Source organism: Chelonia mydas, chromosome 5, assembly GCF_015237465.2.
Source record: "Chelonia mydas isolate rCheMyd1 chromosome 5, rCheMyd1.pri.v2, whole genome shotgun sequence".
Classification (NCBI taxonomy): domain Eukaryota; kingdom Metazoa; phylum Chordata; order Testudines; family Cheloniidae; genus Chelonia; species Chelonia mydas.
The window spans coordinates 108,814,238-108,837,496 of NC_051245.2; the positions used below are offsets into that span (position 1 = coordinate 108,814,238).

The 23,259-nt window shown below is 42.9% G+C and overlaps 1 protein-coding gene across 7 annotated transcripts in view; it reads left to right on the plus strand.

The window, feature by feature from the left end:
* ADAMTSL1 (ADAMTS like 1) overlaps positions 1-23,259 on the plus strand; it is a 674,175-nt gene that overhangs the window by 581,806 nt on the left and 69,110 nt on the right. For all 7 annotated transcript variants that reach the window (XM_043546994.1, XM_043546995.1, XM_043546996.1 and 4 more), the window contains 5 exons: positions 1,073-1,283; positions 6,582-6,761; positions 9,957-10,110; positions 11,565-12,705; positions 21,582-21,709. In XM_043546994.1, coding sequence (XP_043402929.1) covers positions 1,073-1,283; positions 6,582-6,761; positions 9,957-10,110; positions 11,565-12,705; positions 21,582-21,709 — 1,814 coding nt within the window. The remainder of the gene's footprint in view (positions 1-1,072; positions 1,284-6,581; positions 6,762-9,956; positions 10,111-11,564; positions 12,706-21,581; positions 21,710-23,259) is intronic.

Below are 23,259 nucleotides of genomic sequence, written 5' to 3' on the forward strand. Positions count from 1 at the left end.
TGACAGATTCTTCCACCTTAGTATTGCCTTACTCCCACACCGTCTGATTTCAGTGGGACTACACAGGAAGGAAAGTATGACTCAATATTAGGAAAGGTGGCAGAATCCAGCCCTCATGTCTTCCATACATAAATAGGAGCATTCAAGGCTAGCCCTAGTGTTTTGGGGAAAGTTGATGAGATTACATTTTGGGCTGCTATCATGAACATAAGATTCCTTTTTAATAATGTGTGTGTAAGTCAGAGCCTTAAGTCAGTCACTGGCTTCCTGTGGTGTGGGGCCCAGCTATTTTTGCTGGGGTCTGTGCATAGTTGACCATGTTAGTAAATGTGTTCAACAATCAGTTCCCTAAATTAACCTGTGGGGATGGGGCGGGACCCAGCTGCAAGAAAGTTTTGTGTTTATTGTGATGAACATAAGGGTATTTTTAAGGGCTAAATTCAGCCCAGGTTTATACTGGCACCTACAGTCCCTCTATTGATACAGAGGCGACATTTGTGGCTGTCGGCATCCAGCCAGTGACTCGGAACACTAATGGTGCCGTCCTGCTGCCATTCATGAAGGCTATGGCATTTCCCACCCCCAACAGCAAGTCATTAGGAATCCTACAACCTAATCTCCTGGCAGAGATTCCTCCCCAATGTGCCAGCAGCATTTACACTGATGAAATTGTTGCTAGATTATTCCTCCCTGCCCTTCCACAAAAGAGCCAATCTGTTTTAGCATGTTCTATCCTGAGGCTCTTTAGCCTCAAGTGCTCCAGCCAGCAATAACCCTTTTTTGTGAGGCAGAAATGTTTTCACGGGACAGCAGGCTGCTGAGAGCGTTTGACTTGAATTTACAATACAAAACAACAATAACCAATCAGTGATTCTGTTTAGCTTCTTAATTCAGACATGAGGATGCTGCGGGGGAGGAAGGGCAAAAGAACCCAAACTAATCTGAAAGTGAAGCTTCAGCGGTTTCCATTCAGTCATAGCTTCTTCATCCAGTCCAGCTATCATTGGGATAGGAAGTGGATGATGCTGTTTTCATTGTACGCTCAAGGCTTCCTCTTTCTGCCCCTTCTCAGGTGGGAGATTGGGAAATGGAGCTCCTGCAGTCTCACCTGTGGAGTTGGTCTACAGACTCGAGATGTCTTCTGCTCTCACCTCCTCTCAAGAGAGACGAATGAGACTGTGATTTCGGCAGATGAACTGTGTCATAAACCCAAGCCCACCTTAGTGCAAGCCTGCAATCGCTTTGACTGCCCACCATCCTGGTACCCTACACAATGGCAACAGGTAAGAGGGTGCCCCTAATCCATTGTATCCAATCTGATGCTCATGAAACAGACTGATCTAGTTTAGTCAGTGATACATAGTCGTTCAGTGTAGGCAAGAAGATTCATTTATCACACAGGGCAGGCTGGTAAGTTCATTTAAAAAATGAAACACAGATGTCTGTCTTGAAGATCCCAGGACAGTGGTATCTTGTTATCTCATCTTAAACAAGGTCAATATAAAAACAAAGAGACAGAGAATTTTTTTTCACTAAAGTGATTTTTATTAATTTTTAATTACAATTTTCACAAATAGATATTGACTATTACTGCCTCTGAATCCGCTTCAGACCCAAAAGATCATAAATCAGAGTCACGAGGAATGAAAAGAGGTGCCACCGCCACACAATTCTTCGCTGCCATCATATGGCTTGCGGGGTCCATAGGAGTCGAGCTATACAGAGATTGTATTGAGACCAGATGTGAGAGGAGAGAATGACGAGAACAAGTTTGTGGGCACTCCTTGAAAATGAAAGAAATACTTTAGTTGTGGAGAGATTTGTCCCCTAATGGTTAAGGGTGAGATTTTTCAAAGTCACAAATGGCCGTTCAGTCTTAGTGACTTTCAGTGGTAGTTGGGTGCCGAGTTGACTTCTGTCTAAAAAGCTACTTCTAAATTGTGTGATATTTTGGGTCAGTGTTTTTGGAAGGCAATTGGAAGATCTGTTTTAGATCACTACTGAAATGAATTTGTTGCCATCTAGATGCAAAAGAAAACTCTGAGCTTCTTGACATAACTGAGAGTACTTGAGTTAGGTGTAATCCTGCACAACAAGAGGTCTTGCGGGTCAGGACTGACTGTGAAATTCACTCCCCAACAGAGAGGCCAGAAAAAAGGCCAATGCACCATTTACCTCCCATTTAAACGTTCAAAATATGGTTTGGGTAGGATTTAAGTGATACATCTGCCTTTTGCTGGCCCTCTGTATGTGGGTTAATTTTGCCCAATAGGAAATGGGTGGGAGTTTTACCCAGTACTTTCCCATGCTATGCCTGGCTCCAGCTGTAATGTATGCCACTTATTTAAAAGCCAGTTGAGTTAGATGACATGTTAATATATTCACCTAGTGGTGCTATTAAACTCGTACGGCAGTAATACATGAGGGAGCTCCGGGCTTATGCAGCCATCTTTGCAACAAGTCTCTGAGTCAGTGTGCTGTTTTGCTAAAACCACACAGCATGAGTCATTCCTTTCTCTTGAGAAAGACTCAACATTATCTACACATTTAAAATATGAAGGGGTGTGTGTGTGTATATATATATATATTATACACACATATTTTTAAATGTGTCTATCCAACACCCTGGACATACATACTGTAACTATAAACTACATTCAAAAAACTATATTAAAAGAATGCTAGGGTGGCAAAGTCAAGTGCCCCAAAAGTTAGGAAATGCCAGATTTAAAGTTGCCTGTGCCTACACAAAAGCATATAACAAGTTCTTGCAGAGTATAAACTGCTCTCATGTAGTTGAGAACTATCAGAATATCAGTATGCTGCAGTCCTATCTACATTAGGACATTGAGGAGGCTGGTTTTTGGAAGCAGGCTTTAAAACTGAGGCCCTATCTGCACTCTAGGGCCTTTTTGTAAGAGTAAGGGTTTCCTCTGGTGTCCCTCGCTGTGAGTTCTCTTACTCTTCACTGTTGTGGAGTGTACAGTGCACTGGTTGGCTTCCGGAACAGAGCATACAATAGTAGAAAGGACACCCAGAGTTGGATGGTGATGGCTCCAGGAGTCGGCAGCTACTTCTCCTTTGGGGAAGCCACAATTGGCCAGTGCATCCCTCACGGTATGGGGTACAGGATCTGGCCTGACAGATGGGGTATGTGCTGTTTCAGCTTATCTCCCAGGGAACCTCCACGGGCGGACTCATGTGAAGGTCTGGCCACAGTTTAAAGCTGCAGAACTTTCCATGAAGAGTTCAAACACTGCCTGCCCTGACTCAGGGCGAATCCCTCTCCCAGGTTGCAGGGGAGGGTTCATTTCCAGCAGAGGTGTATCAAGCCCCTATCGGAACACACACCTTTCCCACAGCAAGCTATGCTGCAATTTCCCTATAAGTATTTTATCTAAAGTAGAATTTACATAGGGTGAAGTCTACTACTGTGCAGGGCCCATGCAAAGTTGATGAATCACTTAGCGCTTGTCTACTTTAACACTTAGTTTGTGGCAAGCTGGGTTGTGAATCTACCCTGCACTAGCCTGCCATGATCTAGCTGTCCATGTGGACCTTGCTTATGCACATTAGCAGTTCGAAATCCTCTTTGGAAGAGAACTGGATCAAAGCGCATTAACAAACTGTTAACATGCGTCAGCAGGGTCCACCACAGCTACAGCATGGCAGGCTAGTGCAGGGTAGAGTCACACCCCAACTTACCACAGGCTAACTGTTAGTGTAGACAAGCCCTAAGGTCCCACATCAGCCCTTAAGGTGCCACACAGGCCCTTGTGCTTGCCTCCTGACTAGTTGTGAATTTTGCCCATGTAATGTCTATGGTTCTGCTTTTCATAGCAGTCCCTCCTGGTAATTTTTAAACAACAAAAGTTTTAACCTACAAAGGTTCAGGAATGATATTTTCTTCTCTGAGGCTATTTGTTTGTTAAAGGAAGATGGTCTGAATTAGATGCGTTTAAAAGCCCCAATGTCCTTGGCAAATAAAGTCCTGATAATCATCAACGCCTGTAAGATTCCAATGATTAAAAATACATCCTTATAAATTCAATACTATATTTATTTTAAAAATGCTGTGTCCCTAGGATCGAGCCATTAGGATGTTTATCTTGTTTTCAGTAGTGTGTTTCTGAAGGAAAGTGGATATAAGTATTCATTTTTTACAAGCCCTAGTAAATATCTGCTCTGCAGGGATCAAGTGGGAGATGTCACATTAATAATCTTAATCTCTTTTGGTTTTATTACTGAATAAAGGCCGAAGTCTCAGGCCTGTCCCTCTCTGTGGGTGCTTAGTGCTGTCCTGTCACTAAGGTTACTCTGGGACAATTGCCTGACCTAGATCAGCACTGGAAAACCACTGCCCTCCTCAGACTTTTCCAAGCTACTTTTCTCCTTTTCTTTTAAAATGTCTTTTTAAATTTAAGAAGTGGCAGGCCTTAGGAGCCAGCTGGATCCTGCAGAGCTGCTGGCAGGAAAATGCCTGCTCTAGGCTCCCATCGCAGCTGCTCTGCCTTGCTACGGAACCATAGAAGCAAGTCATTTTATACAGTAAAAACCATGCTTGAAGGTTAGACTGTGTAGGGGGCAATGCAGCTCTGCATTGCTGCAGGAGGAACTTGGGCGGAGGGTTGGGGTGTCCTTAGGAGGTGCAGTACCTTCCCGAATGTCCCAGTGGGCAGGGAGAACTGCATACGCCGCACCATCTCTCAGAACTTTCAGCCAGCTCCATGAACTGGCAAAGATGGGGCACAGAGGCATTGCCCCACCTTCTTTCTCCACACCTCTCTGTTCTCCACAGTTTGTGCACCACTCCCTGGGGAAGAAGGATTAGCAGCACGGTGGCCCCCCAGGACTTACCCAGTGTGCCTGCGTAAGTGAATGGGCCTAGCCCCTAGGCTTTTCTCCTCCTGCCACACTCACAAAGTCCTCTGCTGGAGTGGTGTTGATGAAGGGCCCCAGAGCAGTAGAAAGAGTTAACGCACACCATGGAGATGCAAGGGGCAAGCCATGAGGACTAGAAACTTCCATTAAAAAAAAAAGTCTGAAGTAATAACATGATTCTGGGAGCTAATAGTGCCCGTGTTTTAGTCTAGCCCTGCATTAGATAGAATCGTCAGGACAGAGAGGGAATCTGTTGCCATCTCTGCATTCTATCCAGTGTTTTGAAATACCGAGGCTGATATAGAGTAGCTGATTAATTTTCACAGAACAAGATTACCTGACTGGCCGGAGAAAAAAGAATTGGTAGAAAAATTCTGTTTTCTCCCTGTCCTCTCAATAAATTCAAGGGGTTTGGAAGGAGGGGTGATTCCCGGACATTAGACTGTCAATTCTTTGGAGCAAGAAGCATCTTATTGTTAGGTGTTTTGTACAGTATGTAGCACAATGAGGCTCTGATCTCTGATTGGACTACCTGCAATACTATTACTTCTAACAATAATAATAATAATAAACTTTACTTGTTCTCTGTTCTTGAATACAAGGCTTCTCAATCTTTTCATCTGCTGAAAACTCAAGTAGTATCTTATTTGGTTAAACTTTTCTTGAAGCTTCTGTGCTTTCTAACCATTTTGTTGTTGGGCAAAAGCTGTTTTCAGTCCTCAGAGAGCAAAACAAAATTGAATGCAAATCTTTTTACACAATTCTAATTGCTACACTTCCCACTTTGTCTTTCAAGACCAATTACATTCTAGTAACATGAGGCCTGGACTTAAGCATGTCTGTGTGTGAGAAAGAGAGAGAGACCCCCATGATGTCTACAATGTTTTATAGAGCATTCATTTTTTAACTACTTGAATATGTTTGTTAACATTTTTCTACTTCATGCTCTACTTCTCAGGTCCCATTCCCCTGCTGCAGATTATAAGCAGCTCCTATTGATTTCAGAAGATTAGTTCAGGTTTTCTTTTCTCCTCTGATAGGATGAGACAGACCTGGAACTGTGTTAGTTGGATCGTACAGGAGAAAATGAGCGTATTTCTAGCAAAATGACAAGTGCATCAGGAAGTAGGGCTGAGCTGCCATGTTTATAGAAGAGGGTCAAAGAAAGCTCTTAAATATGCTTGTTCTAAAGTTCCTACCCTCCTTGGGTGGAATTGGATATGGAGGAGGTTATTTATATTAGGAGAGCGGGTAGCTGGAATCCCTAGAAATTAATCTCCCAGATCTACATCGAGTCAAATAAACCTTCCTCCTTCCCTTTTGGAAACAGCACACACTGTTGTCACGGACAATCGTAAATATAAAGGGCTATGTGGTTGGTTAATGGGTTTATTATACTAACCTTATAAACCAATTGTTTAGTGTAGCTGCAGATCAGAGGCCATGTGCAGCTTTCCCACGAATTAAAAATCTGAGAAATCCCACAATGCAGTATGTATTTCAAATTCAGGACTTTAAGGTGGGGAGTTAAGTTTGGGTTTGTTGATTAATGAATGGTTTCAGAGTGAGCTGAAAGACCAACAAGCAGTTTCCATTGTGCTGTTTGTTTCTTTGCTCTTTACTTGGAAATGGCCACAAGTCAGAATTTAAGGTCAGAATGGATGACTCCCACTCCCTCAGCTTCTCTCGATCTCCCCCAGTGTTCACAGACCTGCGGAGCAGGCACTCAGAAGCGAGATGTGCTCTGTAAGCAGCGCATGGCAGATGGAAGTTTTTTGGAGCTTCCAGAAACCTTCTGCTTCACTCCGAGGCCAGTTTCCCAACAAGCCTGCAAAAACAAAGACTGTCCCAGTGAATGGCTTCTTTCTGACTGGACACAGGTATGTGGTTATGTAGTATCTGTATAAGTGGTGTGTCCAATACTGGAAATAAACCTTATTGTCCAGAGGGGCCATCTCCTAGTGTCTTTTTTGAGTTACTAATATCAGGTAAAAGTTCTTGAGACAAGAGAAATGAAAAAGGCAAATCCTCAGCACTAGAGGGTCTGATGAAGCAGAAACTATTTATAACAATGGGAGTCCTATGTTCAGACTGCAAAAAGAGGAGTCAGTTTTACCCAGCTATATCCCTGTGGTGGGGTTCTTATCTTACTGGCATCCAGTATGACCACTCACTCCGTGGCCCCTCTCTGGAGACTGGCTCCACTGATGTGAAGCAGTCCTTCAGCCAAACTCTAAAGACCTTCCCTTCTGGGGTAAGCAAGAATCCAAACACAAAACAACAACCTGACCTTTCCTGGGCCACCGCCTTCACTTCTGTTGATGGTTGCAAAGAGTGGCTTACCCTCCCCCCCAGGCTTCCTCCCCTTGTTAGGGTTCCCTCTGTGGATGCAGGCTGATGCCAATAGAGCCCACCTTGGCATTTTCCCTGGATGAAGAGAAGTGAAGGGAACTTCTTCTGATTCTCTGTCGAAGCACCAGCCTGGGCCACTAAATGAGAAAAGGTTCACACGCCTGGCCGCAGTCCTACACCTCTTCTGTCATCCCAGGCTAGTGCTTTCTCCTGCTTTTCCTGCACCTCTGAACCTCACCCCCTCAGTGTCACAAGCAGACTTTTACTCCACTGAACTTGCTTGTGCCTCCCCAGCATTCCCTCCTCCCAGGCCCTTCTCCCAAGCTCCTCCATGGGCTACTTCTCCAGCTCCCTTAGAGCAGAGCCCTACCCCAGGTCCTGACAAATCCCTAGTCTTTCCTCTTACTGAGGAACAACCCGTCTTTTATCCTGCTTTCCCTCTTCCCAGCAAGCCTCGCTCTCAGTCACATGCTCCCTAATGAGTCCACAACCCCCAGAATACCTGGCCTCAGAGAGGCCAAGATCAAGTGACAGGAGTACTGGGCTGTCCCTGCCCTTTAAGGGATAGTACACCCTGATACGTTCCCCTGCTCTCCTTTTACCAAATTCTGCTCTCACTTACACTCTTGCGGCCCAACTGAAGTCAAGGGGCTGCATGGTTTGTAAGTTGAGAGCAGAACTTGGCTCTTTGACTTCAGAGGAATTATTTTACATTTACACCAGCATACCTGAGAACAGATTCTGGTCCTTTAATGAAAGGATATTTGTAAACTCTTCCCCCTTTAAATTCCCCCTTTTCCTTCACACAAGGAGATGATTAATAACTTCATCATGAAGGAGGCACCAGTCATGCTGGGGAAGGGAGCTGTTCCACTTCGACCCCACATGTGGCGATCTGTCTTGACATTCCAGTCAAATAAATGGATTTTCTAATGAAATCTGCTGCCAGGACACACACCCATTCTGGCAGCAAAGAGGGTAATTCTATTCCTACCCCTCAACCTATCCTCCATCCCAAGGAGTGCAGCTTTAACATTTTTACTGTACATTATTTACATTAAAATTCATACAACTCATGTTTCTCATGCTGGCACTTTTTAAAATTGATTTTTTTTTTCTGCTCTAAGTAGCCTTTCGTTTGGTTTGTTCTTTTTCTCTGATCACTCTCAGCTCTTTTCCTTCCTCTCATTGTGTCTCTCGTGCCCACTTCTGTAACATAGACTGCCAGCCACACACACACACAGTGGAAAAATACTTGGGATGGCAGATCCAGGATTGGGTCAAGCCTTCTGAGCTAGGGCTTTCAAACTTTTTCATAGCATGAACATCATATCAGTGGACCACCAGCAAGTGCTTCACGGACCATAATGCACAGACCATAATTTGAGGACAACTGCACACGGGCATCTCTTTTGCATCTGATCATTGCATCATTAGTCTCCCAGGTTAATTTTTAATAGTTCTACAACAGTAAAACAGAAAATCAAAGGTTTAATGCAGTCTGAAGAATTGTTGCCAGTTTGTATCAAATTTGACAAGGTAGGGCTAGATTGTGTGTTGCCCTTGTATGGCTGTGTGCAAGTACCTTTCCCTCCACTTTGTGTGACTGCAAAACAGCCACACGCAATTAGCAATAGCTGTGCTGCCTACACTTTAGTAGCACAGTAACTGCTTGCTTCTGCTCCCCTTTCCAGAGAGGTGTTTGCTGAAGAGAAAGCAGGAAAGAGGAAGGGTTATGGCCCTGCCCTCTTTCCACTCAGAGCTGAACTAATGCACCAAGGGGAGCAATCTGCTCTGTGCCAATGAATGCATCAAATTGCTCAACCCCCAGGCAGAAGGAGCGGTGCTGGGAGAGATTGTGCCTTTGACACTCCTCCTGGTGGAGCATGGCTCCACACTTCCCCTTCTACAGAGGTGTGGTTTAAAAGCTAGATCTTAAGGTACATGTAGTACCAAAATCAAGCTTATTTGAAGAGGACAAAGAAAGAAACACAGACAGTGTGATTTTATATATCATGGAAACAGCCACTCAGCCTTCACAAGAGCAGCTCACTCACATCACTACTATAGTTAAGGTTGCCTGACAATTCCCAGTATAAGACCCAATTTTCAATTGCTTGAATAACCAATATAGGACACTCCCCTCCAAAATCTGGAGTTGATCTCAAGAGTGGCTGAGTCTCTACGTTCCTCTGCTTTCAGCAAATAGCTATGAAACCCACTGGCAAGTGTGTGTCTCATCCCCCTGCTAGTGCAGGGTCTACACAGAGGATGACAACCTACTACTGCTATCAGTTACTACATTGTCTCAAGGGGCAGAAGTCTGTGTGATGGATCCAACCCTTCTGAAGACCCAAATTGGGGAGTCAGTATAGTTCCACATGATACTATTTTAGTTTTTTCAGTTTGTTTAAAAAAATAGGAAATTACTCAGAAAAAAACTACGTTAAAAGAATGTTGAAGTTGTAAAGTCAAATGTTCAAAAGTTAGGAAATGCCAGAATTATGGTTACCCATGCTACCTTAATTCATCCTGCTTGTGCATATCCATTATGATAAAGTTTTTAATTACATTGTCCTGTATTGCTTTTTCCACAGGACCCCATATATAGGTTTGTTGGCTATAACATAGATGTACATTGCGTTTGACTACATCGTATATCTGGGCAGGGGGATATATGTCAAACCGAATGCTTCACATTCTGTTTCTCATTTTGTTTCTAGTGTTCAGTGAGCTGTGGAGAGGGCACCCAGACTCGAAATGCCATTTGCAGGAAGATGCTGAAAACGGGAGGTTCTGTCATCATCAATTCCTCAATGTGCCCACCTTTGCCTCTCTCTTCTTTAGTCAGGTCCTGTGCACTAACTGCTTGCACAAGTGAGTGCACAAGAAACTTTGGCGTGTTTGTAGAGAGAGGGCAGGAGCTCCACCACTAAGTATCTGGTACTACAGATTGCTAAGTGCACCGCAAGGTGCTGGGAGCCTTCTGCTCTCAACTACCTCACTGAGAGTCAAAGGTGCTCAGCACCTTGAATGATGACTGGGACCTGTATTTTCTTATTTGGGGCTTTCTCCCATGGTTTATAAAGAGAGCTGAGCAGCTGATGCTTTGCCAGTGTTGGCTGTGAACCTAGCAACAAGACAAAGTAGGGAAAGGGAGCTCTAATGGTAATTATTAGAGGTGGGTCTGAAACAAACCCCCTGAACGGGAACCTCTTCCATTTTGGTGAGGAGTGATCCAGACCGAAACCCAGATCTAACTTTCACAATTAGGGATTAGAGGCACAGTACCCTCTTGGCAGCTACAGCGTCCTCTCTGCCAGGGGCCCATAGGGAGTAAGAACCACCAATGAAGTGGGAAGCACTGGCTGGGGAGGGTGTGTAGTCATGGTGGTTTGAGGACATGCTCATTTAGCACATCCCCTCAGCAGCCTGTGCCAGCTGGGCTCCTATGGGACCTTACAGCAGAAATTAAAGCTGCTTCCTATTGGTGGAGACCCTTTGGGAAGACAGTAGGCAGCACTCCTGTATGCCCTGCCTTCGGATGAAGCAGGATAGTCTGGTGCAGGGAGATTTAAAAGCAAATCTGTCCCTAGCTCTACAATGAGCTGAACCAGAATCCCAGATCCAAAACCTCATAAACTTTGGATGGAGCGGGGAAGAGAAGCAGAAGCTTTGAAATCCAGAGCCAAACCCAGAACCAAATGTCCAGATTCAATCCGTCTCTGCTAATAATATACCTTTGCTGCTTTATGCTGTGCTTCCCATGGAGGCATGTTTTTCCTTTGTCTGGCAGAGAGATCTGGAAGCTGGAGGGACCCACATAACTAATTAAGTATAATATTATGCACCCTGGGGTTTTAAACCTACTCTAAACAGATTTGTTCTGTTTAATATGAATCCCTGAGGTCGTAACACTTTCACTCCTTCTCAGAGCTATGAGCTACAAAGTTGTGGTGCCTTGCAGGGCCTGAATGGTAAATATTTAACAAGAGGAACTCTCCTTCCCTTTTGTCCTCTTTCCGTGTCTATTAACCCACATTCTTCATTTAAATACTCACCCAACAGGGACTCTGTTTCCTCACAGAGTTCCCTTCTCAGTCCAATCCCTGGCACTACGGCTTCTACATTTAACCTCAGCAGGATGACATTTGTGTTGCTAAATGGCACCTTGTTACTTCTTGCATTTTGATGGTGGTAGCTTGATGTTCAGCAGCTGGTAACCAATTACTCCCATAAAATGTAATAGTTGAATTTACTGCCAGTGCCAAAATAAGTGGCTTGTTTTGTTTAACAGTACCCCCATCCTAATATTATTAGTTACATTTCAGGGCACAACAGGCCGGCTCAAAAGCAAAGCCCCCATATTATGGCCCTGAAGAATGTTTACATCCAGACAAAGAAGCAGAAGAAGCTACACTTTATTGTGGGTGGCTATGCCTACCTACTGCCCAAAACTTCTGTTGTCCTCCGATGTCCGGTGAGAAGGTTCCGTAAATCAATGATCATCTGGGAGAAGGACAACAAGCGACTCCTCAGCTCAGTTCACGTTACCATTGCACCGTATGGGTACATAAAGATCCACCGTTTAAAGCCTTCGGATGCTGGCACGTACACCTGCACAGCAGGGCCAGCCCGGGAACATTTTGTGATTAAACTAATTGGAGGCAACAATAAAATCATCATCAACCAACCAGCTGGGATTAGAGAGGAAGAAGGCACAAGGAAGTCCAGTTTGAATGAAGCCTTGCACGCTCAGGAGAAGCATCAGAATGGGATTCTCTTCAACAGGAGCAAGGCCGAGAAACGAGGGCATTTGGCTGATCTTAGCAGCCAGTATGATGACATTGTCTCAAGACTTCTGGAGCAGAGAGGCTGGCCTGTGGAAAACCTGGAATCCTGGGAGGCTCAGGAGTCAACAGAGAGAAATGCCTCTTCAGAGGAGGAGCAGAGTCAGGAGTACAGCCTTCCATTTACCATGGTCACGGAGCAGAAACGCTTGGATGACATCATAAGGAATTTGTCTCAGCAGCCTGAGGAACTTAAGGATGTCTACAGCAAGCAGCTTGTTGTGCAGCTAGCTGATGACATCTTCAAGAGCCATTTGGAAAATCAAGAATCTGTTTTCAAAGTCCAGGGGAGAAGAATTGGTTCAGCTATGGCAGAGTTCCCTTTCCGCAAACAGGTGTCCGGATTCACCAGTTCCTTGAGAACGTCGTCTGCCGAAGCACATCTGCCAACTTCAGTGGAGCTGGGGAATGGCTCACGCAGGCCCCATCGAAAGCCTGCAATCCTCAGGAAGATTTCTGCAGCTCAGCAGCTCTCAGCCTCTGAAGTTGTCACCCACTTGGGACAGACGGTCGTCTTAGCCAGCGGGACCCTAAGTGTGCTGCTTCACTGTGAGGCTGTTGGGAACCCAAAGCCCACCATTAGCTGGGCTAAAAATGGAGCAGAGGTGCAATACAATGACAGGTAGGAGAAGTACTTTCAGTTCCCTTTCTTTTAGGGCCTGTCTACATTACTAATAGAACCATATTTAGCTTTAGTCTGATTACATGGCACAGATAAGGCCACACTTATGCAGTGGCAAGCTGGACTTTAACCCTGTAGCTCGGTACCTGGATTCTGGAGCAGCCTGGCATTAAAATTTAAAATAAAATTAAAAAATTATTTAAATTTTAAAAAAATGAAATTTTCAATTAATTGTGAAAATGAGACAATCAGCACAGTGCTCTGTGTTATTTATTTTGATATTAAATTCCACACGTTGGGAGGTGCAGGAAGCAATTTTGGGTAGTGGATTAAACACATTTGCTGGATGTTTCTGCTGAAATGATCAGCAATGAAACAGTAAAAATGAGATTCTGGGGTACAGTTCTCTGGCAAGGAGTGAATTCTATGGTTGCTGGTTAGGGTCCCATCTCCACTATGAATTGGAGCGATGTTTGTAACTGCACTTGAACCAGGTTCTCTGATGAGGCTATATTCCTAGAGTTTGTAACCATATTTAAAACTGTTCTGGAAGATGGATGCAACATAGTTTGCTTCCACAATCACCAATTGCCCAGTTGTGCTAGAACAGTGATTGGAAACAATACTCAGTCTATCAGTAGGGTAATTGTCTTGACATTGAACTTGGTTTCAGTTAACCTGGGCAAATTAGCAAAGCATGGTCCATACCAGAGAACCAAACTGAGCTGGCTACTGCTGTGTTTGCCAACAATTGTCAGTCATATTTATTCTTAATATGTCAGGATCATGCTTAACAGCTATTTTCAGACATCATTGCTACAAGCACAATATGATGCTCCATTGCATGAAAGGCATTAGTCTTCTGCTTTGACTAGGTGCATCATGACTGCCAGTATGCAAAAATCTGCCCTTGAGTGTGGCCTGAAAACAACTGCAGGAAAAATACTGTCCGTGATCCTCCATGTTAATTTATTAATGGCTGAAATGCTGCCATGTCTGCTGAGTCCAGCCTTTATCCTTGATTGCTCCAGTGACCTTCATAGCACATATTTCTCTGATACATTCTGCATATACAGAACATACACAATTGCTGTTTGCGCTGCTTTGTGACAGACTGGCAGCCACAGATTGGGTTGAGCTGCGTTTCTAGCCATCATTAGCCCCTATAGAATTGATATGGGGAGAATCATTTATTTTTCAGGGTGTTTTCACTAGACAGGAGTTCAAATGAAGGGGCAGGTAAAGGAAATTGGGTTTGAAAAAGCCACATTTTTTGTTTAACCCTTAGACATTGGAAATGTTGCTAAAAGAATTTTGCTGAATGAAAATGTCATAATGCATTGTGTGAAGAATGCTGCATCCTATCTTCCGTTATTTGCTAAATGGAAAGAAATTTGCATACTCCTATAAACCTTTAGGCTGACCCCTCAAGTACCCATTTGCAACACATTTTTGGGAGCACTATGAAAGACTAGTACATACTAACCATTATTTACAAACACACAGCCACTTTATATTCTAGTTATGTACTTAGCTATATTTTGGTAACATGCTGTTATCCTATGTATACTCAGGATTTTATGGTTTACGCCAAGTAGCATACAAGAAGTGATGGTGTGCCTGGAGGCAGCTACATTAGCTGATGTAGTACAAGCCAGCTGTCCAAGAATATGCTGCCAGTTCCCTCTGCATAAGTTATAGGAGTGAGGTTAAACATCTAAGTCTGGTCACCAGGGTCAGCCTGGGAAATGAGAAGAAACTCGGGAGTGTAGTCTCAAGGCTAACATTAATTTCAAGCACTGTTGCTGTGGAACATCTAGTAAATTCTTGATTTATCAGAGGTGCAGTTTGTCCCTGGTTTAGATATACAGTTAGTTTGCTTGCTCCTTTCTCACTTTCATGGTTGAATCACTTCCAGACTCAATGGTTTCTATAATTTATTGGCACTTGCAGTGTCATTGCCCTTTCAACTGTGCTTTTTCTGATTCTTTTTCTTTTCTCTTTCTGGCAGATAGAGTGCTAAGTTTGACAAAAAATGAGAACTATTTTTTTGGTTCTGAGAACAAGAATGTATCTCTTGTGGAAACCACATGCAGTCTTAATCAAGACTTGGGTCTACAGTATACATTTGGTTGGACGTAGTCCTGTGAAAATATCTTTTTGGCCCCCAAAAAGTTGCACGCACAGATTTCCATTGCTGGTGGTTACATCCTGTTGGAAATCTGCCATCAAGTGATTTCTTCTGTTTGAAACTACTGTGATTTTTGTGGCATGCTTTAAAGAGAATATAGGTTACATAAAGTCCACCTGTGGTTTATGCTGAATATTAGACTCATGAGAAAATTATATATTTATCCCACACCATATAAGAAACCATAATTTAGCAACAGATGGTTTACTGTTTTGTTGGTAAAGAACAAATAGCCTTTGATTTCTAAAATTTAATTTAAATAATATATATTTACTATATTTAGGGTTGCCAACTTTCCAATTTCTCAAAACTGGACACTACAAAACAAAGCCCCCCCCAGTCCAAAGGCTGAACTCACCATAAAGAGAAGAGGGAGGTTGAAGGGGACTGTGTCTCTCCTTCTCCGTCCAGCAGTGGCTCTGGGGCAAAGAGTTTGCAGGGACTGATGGGAGCAGGAAATTGGGGCACGGGAGCTTCCTGCAACTGAGAGAGGTTCCCAGAGATGGGCCTGATCTGGCCCCGGGAGTAGCCCTTGCAGGGGAAGATGAAGTGTCCCTCCTCAGCCTGGCCAGGATTAGCAGCCTCCAGTTCTGCCCCTCCCTGGCTCTGGGCCCAGCACTCTTGGGTTAAAGGGGCCATGGGCTGGTTTGACAACGAAACTGTGGCAGCCAGACTTTTGGTATCCAGTCAATACTTCTGACCGGAGACTCTATAGGTCCTCTGAAAAACGGACTTTCCAGTCAAAAACTGGACACCTAGCAATAGTCTATATTATGCTTTTCAATTTTTTTCCGTTCTACTTGGCTGAAATAGCATCAAATGATATGCTATCATTTTGGATAGATTGGCAACAGACTGCTTACTACACATGCTGAAACATATTATCAGAACTGCTCTTAGGGGCATGCAGTTATTTGGTGGCCCATGGTACCATTTGGCAGCTCTACTTCAGACAGCCAGGCAGGCCGTGCTCATTTTGTCATCCTGCCATCCCCCCTTGCATGTTCCCTCCAGATTGGGTGGGAGAAGTACTAAATGCCAGTGCCCTGATTTTCCGGTGTACTGAGGACCAATAACTCTGAAGTTAGTGGTAACTGAGCGACCACAGCACATTTGAAAATCAGGCCACAGATGAGTTGCGAGGTTCCTCAAAGCAGCATTCCTTTCTTGGCTAAATAGCCACTTGCTAGCTGTCAATCACCCGTGTAAATGGGAGCAAAAGTGGTGTTTTCCACTAGGTCTGACAAGGCAGCCTGCATGTAGCCAGTAGGTCTGCAGTCTGTCCTCTTCATGCTTGGCTGACCACACAAGAGAGAGGAGATAATTTGCCAGCGCACCTCCCAAGACGAAAGGGAAGGAGAAAAAGAATGTGGATACCACTTCCTGCATCAGCTCTTGACCGTGGTGGCCAAGCCATCTGTTGATGTCTGATTTGGGTTGTCTGTGTATTTAGATTGTATGCTCCTGTGTCAGGGACTGAGTCTTCTCCTGTGTCTTGCACAGCACCAGGCACACTGTTGGCACTTAACACTCGTGAATAATGATAATAGTTTTCAGACTGGTTTCAGAGTAACAGCCGTGTTAGTCTGTATTCGCAAAAAGAAAAGGAGTACTTGTGGCACCTTAGAGACTAACCAATTTATTTGAGCATAAGCTTTCGTGAGCTACAGCTCACTTCATCGGATGCATACTGTGGAAAATACAGAAGATGTTTTTATACACACAAACCATGAAAAAATGAGTGTTTATCACTACAAAAGGTTTTCTCTCCCCCTACCCTACTCTCCATAAGCTATTACCAGCAGGAGAGAAGGGTGGGGGGAGAGAAAACCTTTTGTAGTGATAAACACCCATTTTTTCATGGTTTGTGTGTTTAAAAACATCTTCTGTATTTTCCACAGTATTCATCCAATGAAGTGAGCTGTAGCTCACGAAAGCTTATGCTCAAATAAATTGGTTAGTCTCTAAGGTGCCACAAGTACTCCTTTTCAGTTTTCAGACTGTATGATATGGGCTCAGTTTGAACCAATGGAAGACTTTATAACCCATTACCAAGCCCCACAAGCCACCTAGTCAACCCAAAAGCATCCATGATTACTGATATATAGTTCTACTTCTGTCTGTATACTGGACAGGCAGTGATTTTTTTGTATTTGCTCATGCAAACTAAGCATACATCGTAAAAAGTTTCAGTGGACAAATATGTTTGATGGCACTTGCAGGAATTCTGATCCTTGACTTTACATTGTCACTTTTTACACTATAGTTTTAAAAGAAGTGTTACCCAGGCTGACACCATCATGTGTTCTGTCTAGCTTCATCCACTATTCAGAGCCAACTCAGTTTCAGAGGAGGAAAGTGCAAATTCCAGCACCTGGGCCTTCTATAAATGATGGAAAGTTAATATAGGCAAAGAAGGTAGTCAGATTAGCTACCTGAGAAATCGAGTCTGAGGAATACCGATCTTTGTAAGAGGTTATGAATTGCTCAATTGCTCCAGCTTCAATAATTTTATAAAAAGTGTCTTGTGTTCCAAATATTCTCTAATTTCCAGTGGTAAGAACCCTTTGAATATGGGAACCTGAGAATGAGGAGTTTCTATATTAGGCATTTGTTAGATGCCATCCGAACTACAGAATTAGTCAGTATGGCTCAAAATATATTTTCTTGGAGATGATGCAGTGTAGGGCAACCAAGATCAGACAGATTAAAATGTGAAGGGAGCTGGGGTATTTTTATAGGGGGAAAAAAACAGGTTTTTGAAATGACCTAGGTTATAAAAAGGATTGTTACATCTGGTAGGTATTTTTTTACAACAGATAAGACACTCAAAACCTAACAATAAAAACAGGAGACTAGGAGTAAATAGGAATCTCAGGGCAGAATGGTTTCATGCAAAGGATAATAATGTGGAAGAAGTTTCCAAGGAAAGCAATTGAAGTAAAAAGTGTTAATGAATTTAAGAGAAACTTAGATTTATTTCTAGACAAGGAGGGGATTGAGAGACATAGTGAAAAAACCAGAAGCTCAAATGAAGCTGATTTATTTTTTAAAGGCAAGTGTGTTGAACTCAGTTGGCCTTTTCCTGTTCCTAAAAGGACTTAAGCTGGATCATCAGCTACATTGATGTCAATGGAGCCAAATTACAACAGCTGAGGATCTAGCCCCTTATGTTTTTGTCTTCACCCCGAAACAGATTGGAAGCACCCAGAGTTAATCAACTGTTGTACCAGCACTATAGTAGCATTAGAACCAGAACCAGCTAAATTAATGTATTCCTACCCTGATGGTGATGTGGACTTTTCAGAAAAGATTTAGAAAAGACTGGGGGGGGAGGGATAGCTCAGTGGTTTGAGCATTGGCCTGCTCAACCCATGGTTGTGAGTTCAATTCTTAAGGGGGCCATTTGGGATCTGGGGCAAAAATTGGGGATCGGTCCTGCTTTGAGCAGGGGGTTGGACTAGATGACCTCCTGAGGTCTCTTCTAACCCTGATATTCTATGATTCCTAACTGTTTAAAAAAAAAGTGTGTGTGTACTTTAACCCTAGGGATCAATCAGTCTGTCAGTTTATATAAAGCCCTGAGTCTATATTTGTGGGGTGAGTGTGTGTTACACACCCACATTTTTAGCCCAGAAAGGCTCATCAAGAGTCAGTTGAAATGCTTGAACCAGTTAAATCAGCCACAGTTAAATATGATGGACTGAGACTGAAAGATACAAGGATACCTGTTGTGCATCAACATCAAGTGTTTTTCATTTTGACATCAACACAATGCTTTGCACTAACATGTTTGCTTTGCTGTTGTCTGGATTCTCTGATATATCCCTGAAAGCAAGGTGAAGCCATTTCCTTGTTGTTATTTGGAAGGATGCTACTGGGGAAAAATTGCCAAGTCTTGTGGGTTTAAAATCATTTTTATGTGCAGATTGAACTAATAGACCTCTAACTACCAAATTTTTGCATGCACAGCTGTTTGCATATGCAAAAATTGCTGGCCTGATCTCACCGGCTCACTGAAAATTTCCCCTTAAATTCAAAGGTTTTTAAGAGATAAAACAAGTCTGGAGGAGGGGCTTCTATCAACTATTGTTTTCTTTTGCTACACAAGCATGTCAGCAATTTAAATATGAATAACATTTTGGCTTGTAAATGACTCTGCATTTCACTAAGCACTTGCAAGACATGGTTGGCACAAGCTGAATCTTTATTATTGTGATTATTATTTTAAAAATGGGTTTTAAAGGAAATCAGACTCCTCTCTGATCCTAATAGAATTCAATGGGTGGCCTGAATCTGGTTTGTTTTAGAGAACTACCACCCATGGTGTTGAGCATGATCAAATATCCCTAGCCTTGTGGTCCATGAGACAGCAGTTTTCATTCAAGAAAAAAAACCTCATCAGCTCAGGGTTAGTGGATCAGACTTCAATTGCATGACTTGGATGGGCTTTTTCCTTCCATCTCTCTTCCCTCTCCCACTCCCACCCTTGTCTGTATTAATCACCATCCTGGCTAAGGGTTTTATGCAGAACAGCTGCTGAAAGTATAAAGCAAATTTGTCATTAGGTTTTGTCATTAGTTAAATCTATGAATGAATGGAAGTAGGTTCTATATTCCTACCTTAACAGGAAATACATAGTGCTGCAGTTGAGGACATTTGATATACATGTTAGTTGGATTCTCAGGGCTACATTTTGATCTCACTTACACAGCAGAAATCAGGAGTCAGTGGAGTTACACTGATGTAAAACTAGTTTGAGAGGGTGTAGAATCAAGCCTCTGTGCTCTCAGCTCATACAGAGTTCCTCAGTGTAGGTCAGGGTGACCTGGAGTCTGTTCCCACCTCTGCCACTGCCTTGCTGTGTGGCATTGGTCAACTCACTTCACCACTCTGTGCCCAGTGTTGTCAACTCTCACAATTTAATCACAGGTCTCTCAATGTTCAGTGTTTTCCTGAAACCCCCAATGTTGAGGTCCCTTTGATTATGCGGGAATCTGTTTTCTTTTCTTGTTTTCTTTTTTTCTAAAGCAGGTTATTATTATTATTTCAGAGAAAAGCTTGACAATGTGACTTCAAAAGGCTCCAAAAAGAGACAGAAAATAAAGAGAACCCCAAATAAAGAGAACCCCAAATAAAGGTTTTATTATTTTTAAAACCTCCTGATTTGCAAGCTAAACTTATGAGTTAGGACCTCCAGAATCGTAACTTTTGAAGACGTGGCATTGGCAATAGTGATGCTTCCATTTCCACTCCCACCCTCTGTTTGTCTTGTCTCTTTAGAATGTAAGCATTTTGAGACAGGGACTGTCTCTGGCTATGATTTTGTACAGTGCCTAGCACAGTAGGGTTTCAGTTTCACTTGAGGCATCCAGATAGCACCAAAAAACAAACAATAACTAATTACAGAGATTTGTTCCATTTTGAAAGATACTACCCATTTGAGAGAGAGTCCCTAAACTTAAAATGGGGAATATTACTGGAATCTGGAATCTCTCTAAGAACTAAATTAGTGTTTTAAAGTGCAATTACTGTAGCAGTTTAGCAGTGCCTCAAGCCCCTCAGTTGTCCCCAATTTATATCATTTCTGTGAGATAGTTTGTAAAAAGCAAAATTTGATGTTACAATTTGACCAAATAAAAATATGTACCACCTTATTGTGCAGTGTTGTTAAAAGGTGGGGTAAATCATTTGTAGAAAATCTGGCAATTATTTGAAAATGTGACCTTAAAGAAAGACTGGAAAATATAAAATGTTTAGAAAGCCTTTGCGGTTATTACCAGTATATGCCATAGACTGGAGTCCTGCTCTTTGTGTGAATTGATTTACTTAAGTAACAGTAGCGTTGAAGATTTCCAGTGCAAGAGACTTTAAACAAATTGTATCTTACAATCCAGTTGTGAAGGTACATTTTTCTTTAAAATCAATTGAATCATTCTTAATGTTTGAATTATTTATAGTATAGGGCCTGATCCTGATCCCTCTTAAATCAGTGGAGCAGAATCAGATCCATCATTTTTTGCTGATTGGTCTTCAGGATTCACCAGAGTCATTGTCCAATACAGACAAATGAAAGAGGGCTTTCATACAGTCCAAAAAGTTCAGCTAGCTGTTCTTACATGCTACACCTGCCCCACACTCCAAGGCATGTCTAGCTAATCTAGCGAGCTAGGTCCTGGTTCGCTAAGGTACTTACCTGGCCTCCAGTACCACAGTATCTGAGCATCAGACCACCTTTATTGTATTTATCCTCACTATGCCCCAGGACTTAAGGCAGTGCTATTATCCCGTTTGTATAGATGGGTAACTGAGGCACAGAAAAGCTAAGTGACTTACCCAAGATCACACAGGAAGTCTGTGACAGAGTGGAGACCCCACTTTTCCAAGTCCTAGACTAGTGCGCAGCCTTTGGACCATTCTGCCTCTTCCATCAGCAACCTGGTGCAGCAGTGTTGAGAATGAAATTAACTTGCATGTAATCACAGTCACCACATAAGATGTTTAATCCCTGATTTTCTTAACTTTATTTCTTTATTTAAACAAAATCTGTAGGCCCAACATGTGCAAAACTGTGTAATTTACTTGTCATTCTGTGTCTCTTTAAACATAACTCTTTAATCCTTGCTAAAGAGTTTGCACACAGACTTGCTGAGACCTTTGCTTCTGTATTTCTCTGTTGCTCCAGGATACTCCTTCAGCCAGATGACTCTTTGCAGATTCTAGCGCCAGTGGAAGCTGATGTGGGTTTCTACACCTGCAATGCAACTAATGCTTTGGGATCTGACTCTGTCTCCATTGCGGTCACTTTAGCAGGTAACGGAAAAGTTATATCAATTATACAGAACTCTTTCTGCTACCGGTATGTTATCAAGTACAAATGGGTACGCGCATTCAGTTATTACGTAACTAAAACACAAATCGCAAAATCCTAAAAACAATAACAGCTCTCCAAAGCTCACCAAAATTATCCCCAAACTCTCCCTCAATGCCCACCAATTTATCCCTCCCTGCCAGAAAAACCCTGGAAAGACAAATAGCATTTGCAGCGTGGTCTGAAGATGAGCAGGTTCCAGCTGTAGCAAACTGAGACTGGAAATGCATTCCACAGTTCTACAATTTCCCACACCCAGAGCACCCTGCCACTAGCCCCTCTTCCCCATGTGCATAATTGAACTTGGGGGTGGCAGCCTGAGCACCTTGGACAGTCTCAACTGCCCTGGGAACACCAGAGGAGCCAGGCAGTTTCTGTGGTGCCCCAAAACATTTCCTCCTCCCAAATCTTGTGTGACTAAAAACATGGCATCTCTTAAGCCGAATGTCAAAATGGACAACATAAATTATTCCCTCTCGTGTCTGTATGGAAATAAATTCAATCCACTTTGTTCCACTGGAAATTGCTCTTTTAGCTAGGTGCCCCAGTGAATGAGTTAGATTTGAGGGAAGATATGTGTTGAGGCCGGACAGATAATATCCAGAATTTTGAACAGCCGCAGGCCATGTCCCAAGCTCAAGCTCAAATTATGCAGAGAGCTTTCATTTATAAAATATTTGCATTTTCAATGACTATTTCAAATCATCAGTGGTTTTCTCACCACCCTTGCACAGAATGCATCCTATGGGGCTCTAGTTACTGTTAGCGCCATCCTGTAGTCGCTGCGCACTCTAGTCCCAATCCAGCTAAGCGCATAAACCGTGACTTTAAACCTGGTAATGGTCTTGTTGAAGTCAAGGGGAACGTTCAAGTAGATAAAATTAAGCAAGTGCTTCAGTGCTTCACTGGGTTGGGATCAGAGCACTCAGCACTTTTTAGAATCAAGCCGTATGTCCTTTCTAACCTGTTCTCACCAAATCATGACTGACATTCTTCCACCCACTGGGAAATAAAGATTCATAAAGGATTAACTTTTTGCTTCATGTGTATCCAGTAATGGTTCAGTTCCACACCAAACTAAATATTCTTTGTTCATTTAGGCGTCAATGCTAATAAAAACCTCCCTGGGAAAAACAAGGGAATTGTAAGATTGTGCTTGTCTTCATCTTTTTGGAAACACATCCGCAGAGGGTTCCAGCAGGTTCAGAGCCACAGCGGGGGAGGAGGAGAAGGCCAAAGCAGCGAGAGGGTGAATGGGGAATGGATGCGAAGGATGAGGAGAAGGAAGGAGAGGCAGTCAAAGCTCAGGGGCTGTAGCAAGACAAAGAGGTCAAGGGGAAGTGGAATGTGTTTGTCAAGGGGAGAGAGAGGGGTCGAAGAAAACATATTAGTAAAACTACCAATAAGTAGTTTGAAATTCTATATCTGACAGTATAGCTCACTCATGTTTCACTGCTGCAGGTCCCCAATATGTGTCTATGTAAATAATAAT